Source organism: Amblyraja radiata, chromosome 17 (genome assembly GCF_010909765.2).
Source record: "Amblyraja radiata isolate CabotCenter1 chromosome 17, sAmbRad1.1.pri, whole genome shotgun sequence".
In the NCBI taxonomy this organism is placed as follows: Eukaryota; Metazoa; Chordata; class Chondrichthyes; order Rajiformes; family Rajidae; genus Amblyraja; species Amblyraja radiata.
In genome coordinates, this window is record NC_045972.1 from 47,364,804 (window position 1) to 47,377,181 (window position 12,378).

Sequence of the window (12,378 nt, forward strand, 5' to 3'; positions counted from 1 at the left end):
GGAGTGAAGATTCGACTAGGAGAAAAGACGCATCTCCATCCAGGTAAGTGACTGGGCAACAGTTTCTCCCTATTTACAACCCCGCACATAAAAAAGACCAAGAAACCTTTAAAACATACTTTTAGACACACCAAAAATAACAAGTTTGAAAAGGACGGACAGCTGCTGGCGAGGCTGCCACTACGATGGCGCCACCCGATGAAGCTGGGCAGACATTATAAAGAAATGAATTTCAAAACTTTTTGGAAGAACTAGGAAACATTATGTAACGAAATGAATAGATGATTGGAGCTGTTTGATCATGTCTGGCTCCAGAAATATAATCCTGGCCATGAGAGATGACTGAAATAACAGCATATTGGAAGGAAAAACACGTATTATTCAGTCTCTACCTGAAGTGCAATTTAAAACCCAGCTAGACTTTATAGTGAAAGTGGTCCGTCATTTTATAACCAGAAAATTGTGTCTAGTTCAAGTAAAGATCTTGAAATAGAATAAAATGATTATTTCGTTGATACGTTTTTTCAGAAAATTGAGAGAAAGATGAGAAAGGACATTTTTCTGGGTCTGCACTTAAGCTGCACAAGATTCCCTGAGCAAATGCTGTAAAATCAGGCAGAGCAGAGTGTAAAATAGGTAAAGAAACCCATCATTTTAATCTTTATTTATCTAACTGGAACAACTTCATCAAGGTTCCTTCACAGATGCATATTTCATCTTTCCCAAACTATACGTATTCACTGTGCCAGCCGATTTCAAGGGTGTGATCAAATTTTTCCTATAACATCATATTAAATCACAGTGCAGCAGATGTTTTGTATCTCCTTATGATATGGAAGAGGCCATTTGACCCATTGAATCTGTCACCTTGTACGTTTGCAATTCAATTTATAATTTTAATGCAGAAATACCATATAATCTTCACTCAGTCCACCTGGACCTACCTGATCTCCCGGTTGCCATTGCTTTCATTCCCATTCCCATTCCCACATTGACCTTTCAGTCCTATGCTTCCTCCATTGTCAGTGAAGCCAAACGCAAATTGGAGGAACAGCATCTCATATTTTGCTTACAACCCAGTAGTATAAATATTGATTTCTCTAACCCCTGCATTCCCTCTCTCTCCATCCCTCCCCCACCCATCATACCAGCTTCAAAGTGAGTCTTGTTCAATCTCATTGTATGTACAGGTGCACAACCTTTTATCCGAAAGCCTTGGGACCAGACACTTTTCGTAATTCAGAATTTGTCGGTCTTCGGAATGGAAATATTTTAGCGTAGATTTTAATGGCTGGCTCAGTGGTAGAGTGCTCGGCTCATATCCGCAAGGTCGCGAGTTTGCGCCTTGATCCTGGCAGTTACTCGATCGCGAGTTTGAGTCTTCAATGTAGTTTTTTCTTGCTGAATAAATGTTTGTATGAAATACAGTGTAGGAGAGGTGTACTGACTGTGTGGGCAGAACTTTGGAAGTGATTGCCCACCAGTCTAAAAAGCCGCTGTGTCTCCCTGTCCCTGGGATAGCAGGGGGCGATCAAACAGCACAATACCCCCCTCCCCCTCCAACTCCAGAGGAATCCGCTCCCCGATGGGCCGCTACCAAAGATCATAGAGGAGCTCCTCTATGATCTTTGGCCGCTACAGCGACAAGTGGCAGTTCGCCCACAGCCCGAGCTGCGCCCCCTCATCCGCCACCCCAAGAACAAGACGTACCTTGCACACCATCAGCTTCTGCCCCTACGTGTTCCTCTGGAGTTGGAGCGGGGCTGGGCTGGAGTTGCTGCTGGCTGTGGGTCTCTGGGATCTCCGTGCTTGCAGTGGGCCTGGGGGTCGGTGGGCGGCGGTGGGAGCTGTGGACCTACGGACCTACCTCCGTGGAGCTAGCCAGCTTCGGAGCGTGGAGAGCTGCGGGGGCGAGCTGCTGCGACCCGACTCCGGTGGATGGTGACACCGGGAGCTCGCGGGTCCCCGGTGGGAGACTGCTTTGCGGGGCACCGGCAACGGCGACTTCTCCCGCCCGAATTACGGGGTTGAGAGCAAACATCATAGAGGTTGTGAGTGACCTGGAGGGGGGCCTTACAACGCCCGGCGCGGCTGTCAATTGCCGCGGACTTGCTAGCGCCCGCCGGGGGCTCCAACATCAAGACCCGGGGCAGGGCCCTACATCTCCCGGCGTGGCTTTGAGTGGCCGCTCCCCGATGGGCCCCTACGACGCCCCGAGCTGCGCCCCGTCATCCGCAACCCAGGTTCCTCTGTAGTTGGAGTGGGGCTGGGCTGGGCTGCTGTTGGCTGTGGGTCTCTGGGATCTCCGTGCTTGCGGTGGGCCTGGTGGTCGGTGTCCAATTGGTCCTGACACGGTCCAGCTGTAATCGCCGACGTGAAGACAGTGCGAAGCCCCCGCGCCGGTGCAATGGGCGGGGAGCTGGAGAGGGGAGGGAAGGGGTCACACACATGGCCGGGAAGCAGAGGGGTGTAGGTGGGGTGATACTGAAGCGAGCGACAATCTGCTGCTGCCTGCCCCGCTGAGTTAAAAAGTTCCCACGCAAGACTCACGAAACACTGTATATCGTGAGTCCACCGTGGGAACTTTTTAACTCAGCGGGCAGGCAGCAGCATATTGTCAATTATTAACCCTCCCGCGCAATATACCCTCACCTTCTCTTTTATGAATGGGGATTTAGTTCCCCTTTCTTCGAGGACCGACCGGAGGTTCCGCTGTCTCCTCTGCGGGCCGCCCTCGGTGAACGTTTTCAAGGACCTTTCTTCAAGGACCGAAAAAATGGCCGCTATTCGGAGGTTTTCGTTATTTGGATCTTCGGATAAAAGGTTGTGCACCTGTACTTGTTCTCGCCTAACAAACAGCTAACAATGCCTGTTTTCTTTATCATCATTACTTTTTACATATCTTTCATTCATTTGTTCTTTCTCTCTCTACATCACCGTCTATATCTCTTGCTTGCCTTTCCCCTGACTCTCAATCTGAAGAAGGGTCTCAACCCGAAACATCACCTATTCCTTTTCTCCAGAGATGCTGTCTGACCCGCTGAGTTACTCCAGCTTTTTGTGTCTGCTACGGTTTAAACCAGCATTTACAGTTCCTTCCTACATATAATCCTACAATATTATTTCAACCAGTTGATATTAAGAAAAAGTAAACTTGGACAAATAAAGCTTGTCCCGCTAAATTTCAATAGAAACAATCGACTTAGACTGAACTAATCTCTAACCTAAACTGTGTCACATTTCCATGGTATGAAAACTTCTGTACATTTTATTGATCTGCTTTTTTTAAACTCTTGTACCATGTGGACGTAGAGTTCGGCTGGTTCGGACTGATTTGGTTGGCAAAAATTCTTAATTGTGGCTTGGTGTTCAATTACTCATTTATTATCCAGACTATTACTAAAACTCTAATCTTGTCCTCTTCCGGTTTGCGTTATTTTTAAATTTGAGCAAAAACGGTACCCTATATCGCTAGGATTTTTTTCGCCACCTTACGCACTGTTTTCTGCTCCAAGCGCAGCAAGTTTTGTTCCAATCGGTGGAATATTACAAAAGTTATGAAGATTTAAAAAATCATGAGATCAGCAGATTGGTGTTCTCGCCTGTCAGTCACCATGAATGTAACGCCCCTTCCGGCACTCGCTGTCAATCACCGGGGCGAGGAGAATAAATCCCGGAGGCGGGGCTGAGTCCGTGAGCCGCACTGATTGAGTCCACAAGAGTGGAGTCGGGGAAGCCGCTGAGTGGAAACAGGAGGTGCTGTGTGGTGCCGCGGCCGGTGGCCGCTGAGTGGAGTCCCTTCCCCCCCCCACACACACACACCAACACCCCCCCCCTCTTCCCCCCCTCCCCCCTTCCCTCCCCTCCTCCCGATACACACACCCCCCCTTTACCCCTCCCCGTTCCTCACCCCAGCCCCCCACACCACCCCCACCCTCGGCCCCCCCACACCACTCCCTCCCCCCCCCATACCCCCTCCCCCACACCCCCCCTCCATAACACACACCCCCACATCCCCCATCCCCCACACACCCCCCTCCCCCAAACACCCCCCCTCCCCCACACAGCACCACCCCCTCTCCCACACCATGGTGGAATATTGCATTGGAGAATGGGTTGCGCCCTGTGTGACTGGGACCCAACTGACCCACTTTTGTCTAGTTTTGAACAAAAATGCTTTGAGACACTGCAAAGCATTTGGTTGTTGTTTACTGTTAGGCATGACTTTTAATAAATACATGAGACTGCACCCCTTTTTCAAAAGCAGGTTGCATTTCTTCTGATGTTATGTTGCCTGAAGAGCTGGATCTGCCTTGTGAACCAGAAATCTTCACAATGACAATGAACAAAGTTGATGTTAATGCAAATGAAGTGAAAAACTGCTGGTTCTGGAAGTCTGAGGAAAAAGACTCTCAATGGGCCTGGCAAACTGTTTCTCTTTTATTTTAATTTAATGAAAGTTTTGATTTTGTGCGTTCACTCTTAATCACGTTGTGTAAAATATGGCAAGCACATTTGATTATGTTTCTCTTTAAACATTAGCTTTTATTGTACTGGCAAGGTTTATTTACTACTTCATGTCTGACCTTGAGATTTTCCCCAGTAGAATTTTATGGTGGTTTCATTGTAACTGCTTCACTGCCTGTTGTACTGCCTCTTTTTGCAAAGATGCAAGCACGTATATTACAGTTCATGTCATGTTATTGGCTGCGGTACATCAATCTACTTTTAAAGTTTTTAACGGTACAAATACAAACCTGAGCATGTTCATCTCATTGACAGGATTAAACTACGTGTACAGTTTACATGAATCAGCTCCTTAAAATGTGCTGATTCACCAAAACGTCTGTATTTCCACTTTATCGTGACACGCCATCATACAAATAGCATGGCCTCTTAGACAAACATACCAATTAGGAGCTGGGGCCAGACCATTTGGCCCCTCAGAGATGGATACAAAATGCTAGAGTTACTCAGTGGGCCAGGCAGCATCACTGGAGAAAAGGGATGGGTGACATTTCAGGTCAGAACCGTTCTTCAGACTGAAAGTAGGAGATGAGATGGAGAGCTGGAGGCAAGAAAAGGCCAGAACCATTTGGGGCAAGTTTGTGGTTGATCTGATAGTGTTCTTAAACTCTGCATTTCCATCTACATATGACAATCTTTCACCAGCAAATGTTTATCTACTTCTCCCTTAAAAAATACTGAGATTTCTATTGCACTTGTGCAGGCTGTCACTCTCAAAGGCCGTCTACAAAAAAATCTTTAGCGTCTATTGTTAGCGAATGATGGGATCCCACAAGGCTTAGTGAGAATTCAAATCTTTTCATGTGCCTAGTTTAAATTCTTGGCCAGCTGAGTGTTTTTCTTTCCCTTTTATACAAAGCTAAGTGGGGCATAAACACCAAAATGCTTTGCCAACCAAGATTTTCTCTTGCTCCCAGAGTCTGAATCTTTCAGGCTCCAAACTTCTAGCAAAATCCCAGAAAATCATAAGGTGCCAGTCCTTCATTAAGTGCTGAGAGTGCACACCACAGATGATAAGGACAGAGAACAGTAATTTGAGGAAGGACATTCTTGCTATTGAGGGAGTGCAGCGTAGGTTTACAAGGTTAATTCTCGGGATGGCAGGACTGTCATATGCTGAGAGAATGGAGCAGCTGGGCTTGTACACTCTAGAGTTTAGAAGGATGAGAGGGGATCTTATTGAAATATATAAGATTCTTAAGAGTTTGGACACGTTGGAGGCAGGAAACATGTTCCCGATGTTGGGGGAGTCCAGAACCAGGGGCCACAGTTTAAGAATAAGGGATAAGCCATTTAAAACGGAGACGAGGAAACACTTTTTCTCACAGAGAGTTGTGAGTCTGTGGAATTCTCTGCCTCAGAGGGCGGTGGAGGCAGGTTCTCTGGATGCTTTCAAGAGAGAACTGGATAGGGCTCTTAAAGATAGCGGAGTCAGGGGATATGGGGAGAAGGCAGGAACGGGGTACTGATTGTGGTGTCTGACTGTCTACACCATGCCTCTTGTAATTTTATATACTTCTATCGTCTTCCCTCAACCTTCGACATTCCAGAGAAAACAATCCCAAGTCTATCCAACCCTGTAGCTGAAACGCTCCAATTCGGGCAGCATTCTGGTAAACCTTCTCTGCACCCTCTCCAAATCCTATAATGGACTGACCAGACAGTCCTGTGGTGGTTTCCAGCAAGAGTGACTGGCCCTTTACTGGGGATGACTGCACCTTGTTGTTATGTCCCTTTTGATTTTATTAATGGGCATGTAGGATGATAGCACGTCACGTTCAAGAGAACGGTGACAGCGTGGTGGATGTAAGGACACAATGGAAATGTTGTTACTGCACCATACTTGGGCAACCAAGTGATTTGTAGTTTGATCTCTAGTCATCAAACGGCTATAAATCCCCGCATGTCAGGCAGCCAGCTGAAGCACTTGCTCTTCAATCACAATAAATTTGGAAATTAAGAAATTTTGCCAAATCAGCCCATTTTAAGGGGCTGATTTATGTAAACTGTATATGTAGTTTAATCCTGTCAATCTTAGTTTCTTTGAAAGATGAACATGCTCAGATTTTTATTTGTATCTATAAATAATAAACTACGGAGCAGTGTGATCTCAGTACAGGAAGGAAATGATAGAGAACATACAGAGGAGATTTATGCAGATGTTGCCAAAGGTGAAGAATTACGGTTCTGAAGAAAGATTAGCTTGGACAATTTCCTGGAAAAGCTTAATGTGATTAAGGTCAACATGAAAGGGAAACGATGGATTTATTAAGATTTTTTTGAAAATGGAACTAACTGGGCAAATAAATGAAAGTAATACCTTGTCTTCGTGTATTTTGAATTTCAATATACCTTCAACAAGATTGTTCCATATGCTAAATAGTCATGGAGTTGAAGATAATATATTAACAAGGGAAGGATTGGTTAACGGACAGAAAACATGAGAGCGCATAATTAGGGAGGTGCCACAAATGCCTATTCATAACCTGCAGCTGTTTGAAGTCTAGTTCATGGCATAGAGAGGATAGTTGCAACCCATGTCACTTTTCTTATACAAGGGCAAGATGGCATTGAACAGGTGAAATGTGAGAAGGCAACACAATGGCGCAGCAGTAAAGTTGCTGCTTTACAGCGCCAGAGACCCAGGTTTGATCCTGATTACAGGTGGTGTCTGTACAGAGTTTATACATTCTCCCCGTGACTGCATGGGTTTCTTCTGGGTGCTCTCGTTTCCTCCCACATTCCAAAGACGTCTAGGTTTGCATGTTAATTGGCTTCTGCAAATCGTCCCTAGTGTGTGGGATAGAACAGATGAACGGGTGATCGCTAGTTGGCGCAGACTTAATAGGCCGAACGGCCTGTTTCCACGCTGTATCTCTAAAACTAAATTTTGGATGAAGGAGATTGTTTCCCTAGGCTGGAGATATGGGGATCAGGTCAAAAAGTGGTGTTGAGGTAGTTGAAGACAGAGCAGCTGGAAGGGATATTTAGCCCACTCCTGCCCCTACATCACCTGTGACCCAAAAAAAGTATTTTGAGCTGTCGTGATCTGATTGCTGAATCTCCTTTATTTCTGAATCCCCTTGGCCTGATTGCTGAATCCCCGGAACATTCTTGTAGTTGTTTTTTCTGTTTATTTTTCTCCAGTACTTCAATTATTTATTAAACATGGAAACCATGACTGTTCACTGTGTGGCAGATAAGAAGATTAGCAAATAAGAAAAAAAGTATTAAATCCCTATAGAAACACTTTTGGACTACACAGTTGCGTTTCCCATATTAATAAAATTGAAGTTGGGAGTATTTCACTGAATATTACTCATCTATTTGCCTATTTGCAAATCTTCTGTGCCACATATAGCACCTTCATGGGGATAAGGAGCCTCCAGCCAAATTAAACCACCTTACACTTTGTTTACAGTCCAACAGAGTCATTTATCTCTTTGTATGACATTTTATTTACAGTTTATGCGCCCACTTGTCAGTTTTTCTAATGCCTTCCTCTTTTTTTAATGTAATCCTCTTCATTATCAACTTCAAAACAAATCTGCTGTCTCCCCACGCCCCACCCCACCACCATCCCTCTCCAATGTTGGTATTATTTCTAAATTTCAACAACAAAACGTTTGAATTCTGAGTGCAGTTTATATATAGAACATTGAACAGTACAGCACAGGAGCAAGCCCATCGGCCCACAATGTCTGTGCCGAACATGATGCCACAACCATCTGTTATGTGCCTGCACATAATCTATATCCTTCCATTCCCTACACGTGCCTATCAAAAAGTCTCTTAAATGCCACTATCGTATCTGCTTCAACCACCACCACCGCAATGCGTTGCGTTCCAGGCACTCACCACCCTCTATGTTTTTTAAAAAAACTTGCCCCGCACATCTCCTTTAATCCCTCCCCCTCTCACCTTTATGTACATAGTTAACGCAGTGAGTATTGTTGATGTCTGTGAGAAGCTTCTTGCAGTTGCAGACATTTCCCCTGCTTGGTAGATTCTGCTTTTGTAAAAATAGTATAGATCGGATTCTTGGAATCACTGAATTATATATTTCAAGACTTTGATGTAATGAACTTAAATGGATATTCACTTGGACAGAACTTGGTGATTTTGTTCCCAGTAAAAGATTCGAGCCCATGTTGACTTGATAGTACTGCATGATAAGATAACTTAAGCTGATTTCAATTTAAGATCAATTAAACATTGATTGCTTTGCACATAAGCCAGGACCAAGCTGAGGCTGGGAGTTTCCAACACAGCTGGAATACAAAATATGCAACGTGAATAAGTTACCAAGCATTCAGCTGATACTATCTTCATCTTAGATGGCAGGCTGCCCAAACTAGTCTCCATGGAAGAGTTACTGCATGATAGCAAAAGATTGGAAGGTTATCAGTACCTGCAGCTTCTCTCCGAATGGGGTGGGCAATTCATTCTATCATTTAGTTTAACATTAATTTAACCTTCTATCTGTGTTTGAGTTTCAACTGAGTTGAAATTCTTGGACTTCAATAGGTAATGATGAAATTAATTTGAAAAAAAACAAGTAATGAATGCTATTGTTTGGGAGATTCAGTAGAGTAGATTAGAGTTCAGAATATAAATTAATTTAAACATTTAGTGAAATTATTAGGGGAACAGAATAAAGATAGTGGATTTTTTTTTCATTACAGTAAAGATATTTAGTTGAGTAATTTCAAGATTTTGTAGCATTTAAGAAAAAAAAATCCTAGGGCTAAAATTGAAAAGGTGGCTTGTAATAAACTGCAATAGGAAAATGAAGACCATTGTAGCTCTTCAAAGAAAATTAGGAAAATATTTGAAGCTGCTTAGATAGGAGTATTTTACAGACAATTAAACAATTAATTACTTCAGTTGAAGGTCAAAAAGACTTAATAAACTACTGAGAGGCAGTTTGTTTACTTATTTTGTTGTGCTCCGTTAATGTTATGTTTTCTAATCTTCTCTCTTTCTGTAGCCATTTGGTGTGAACCAGCCTGGGCCTTACATCATGTACACAACGGCAGATGCTAATGGATATCTGAAGAATGCATCAGGTAGGCATTGATTCAAAGAGCACTTGAAGCTCAGGTCTGGTGCGACTTGAATTATGAGTACACTTTGAAGTGAATTTCATGACAATTTGTGGGGGAGAAAGAAAATAAATGAGTAAAGGTGAATTAAACTAACATGTCTGGCAATAACTCAAGAAAAGAAATGTAGATATAGCAACATAGTGATGGTGTTTTATGGAGTGATCTTATCAAGGTCTTATGTAATCATGAGAGGAATAGATAGGGGGAATGCACAATAGTGTATTTTATCCAGGGTAGGGGAAATCAAAAACAGGAGGTCAGATATTTAAGGTGAGTTAATACAAACCTGAGGGGTGATTTTTTTTCCACTCAGTGTGGTGGGTATATGGAACGAGCTGTCAGAGGTGATAGTTGAGGCAGATAGTATCACAGCATTTAAAAAACACTTGGGCAGGTGCTCAGATTGGAAAGATTCAGAGAGGTATGGGCCAAACACGGGCAAATGGGACCAGCTTAAACGGGACACCTTTGTCGGTATGGACAAGTTGGGCCGAAGGACCTGTTTTTGTGTTATATCATTCTTGCTCTATAACATCCATTAGGCCTAACAACATCCTGACTGTGCAATATCAGAACTTGCTGCTACTCTACCCAACCTGTTCCAGAACTCTAGTGAATCTACCGAAAAATATGAAAATGGCACCTGTGTTTCCTCCCATCCAAAGATGGGCCAGCTCAATCCAACTCATTCCTGTCCCCTCAGTCTATCATCACAAGAGAAATGGTGATGGTGTGTTTTTACCTTGGATAATGTTCAGTTTTATTTCTGGTAGGACCACCAAGCTCATGCATGAGCAGAAGATCTAGATCCTTGAATTGAGATGGGACTGATTGTAAAGACAGTGTTTCACCAAGTGTGACAGCAAAAAGCCTAAGGAAACTGGTCAGTAGGAATCAAGGGGGAAATAAATGAGTATTGAAGTTATACATGGTATGAGGAAAGGAAGAAAAAAACTGCAGATGCTGGGATCTTGAGGAAAACACAGTGCAGTGGGTCAGGCAGCATTTGCGGAGGGAATGGACAGGTGACGTTTCTCGTTGGGACCCTCCTCCAGTCTGAAGAAAGATCCTGTGCTGAAACGTCTCTGATCATTCCTTCTACAAATGCTGCCTGACCTGTTAAGTTCCTCCAGCACCTGTGTTTTGCTCATGGTCTGAAGATACATGGTTGTGGTTATTAAAGTTCAATCACATCACCTCTGAGATAATTCTGCTAGAATTCTTGGGATCCTTCTGAATTTCTCCGTTTTTGTGCCCAGAGGAAACCAGTTTCCCTTAACTATCTTCAATGTAAGTCACATGATAAAACTTGAGTCTAATGTCTGCATGTACAAGTTAGTTCCATTCTAATTGCATTATCCTACTGGGGCTACATATTCCACCGAGTACTTTAGCCACAAGCTGTTCCAGCCACATGAATTAAGCCATGAAGTTTTCAGATTGTTCTATTTTTAACGATTACCTCCAAAACCCACACCCAGCATTGTATTCCTACATCATCTTCAGAAACACATTATTGAACTCCTTAAACGTAGCGATAATATTGACAGGTTTGAAATCCCATTCATTAGACTTTGTTCATCATGCTCTTGTGACAAACTAAAACAGTAACATTGATCTAATGGTAAAACACGTCTGAATATCAATGTTTCTGCTAGTTAGAGCATATTGCTTATTGATGAGCATAACTATTAAAAACAGTTTTGCTCTGAAGAAATATATCAGAAGACAATCTCAGAATAATATTCCTTCCCCTGAAATGCCTTGGTTTAAATGTAACAGTGAAGGGACTAGAAACATAGAAATTAGGTGCAGGAGTAGGCCATTCGGCCCTTCGAGCCTGCACCGCCATTCAATATGAAAGGGAGGACTAGAGTTGAAAGCTTTTTTTTCCTCCATGTAATAAATTTGTTACAAAACAAATATACAAAAATGTATTGTTGGGCATCTAACTTTAAATTTAAAATTGTGACTTTGCATATTAAAATGCCACCTTGATCATGTACATCCACAGTGCTAAGTTGCCCAATGTTGTTGGTAATAATAATGTGGAAGCCATCAATGCTAATGGTTACTGGGTCATACATGAGCCACCAGTTTCTGGTTTCCGCATAAGCCTGGGTAAATACACGAATCAAAAGAGTCAAGAGTATTTTATTGTCATATGTCCCGGATGGGACAATGAAATTCTTACTTGCTGCAGCACAACAGAATATGTGAATATATAAACATTGCACATATATATAAAATATGAGGTGCTGTTCCTCCAATTTGCGCTGGGCCTCACTAGGACAATGGAGGAGGCCCAGGACAGAAAGGTCAGATTGGGAATGGGAAGGGGAGTTGAAGTGCTGGGCCACCGGGAGATCAGATAGGTTGAGACGGACTGAGCGAAGGAGTTCAGTGAAACGATCGCTGAGCCTGCGCTTGGTCTCACTGATGTAGAGAAGTTGACGCCTGGAACAGCGGATACAGTAGATGAGGTTGGCGGAGGTGCAACTGGAAAGGCTGGTTGGGTCCTTGGATGGAGTTGAGGAGTCAGTTCCACTGACTGGTTAGCACGCAACAAAAGCTTTTCACTGTACCTCAGTACACGTGACAATAACTACACTAAACTACCTTATGCGGTAGCTGGGGTGAAAAGATTAAATGCATTGGGAGGGAACTAGGTGAATATATGAGGGAGGAGGGGTAAAAATATATGCTGATATGATTGTATGAAACTTAATTCAATTGAGCCAAA

At 43.4% G+C, this 12,378-nt stretch overlaps 1 protein-coding gene across 2 annotated transcripts in view; it reads left to right on the forward strand.

Annotated features, from left to right (window-relative positions):
- itfg1 (integrin alpha FG-GAP repeat containing 1) overlaps positions 1 to 12,378 on the forward strand; it is a 124,402-nt gene that overhangs the window by 95,866 nt on the left and 16,158 nt on the right. For both annotated transcript variants that reach the window (XM_033036401.1, XM_033036402.1), the window contains exon 14: positions 9,518 to 9,596. In XM_033036401.1, the coding sequence (XP_032892292.1) occupies positions 9,518 to 9,596 (79 nt within the window). The remainder of the gene's footprint in view (positions 1 to 9,517; positions 9,597 to 12,378) is intronic.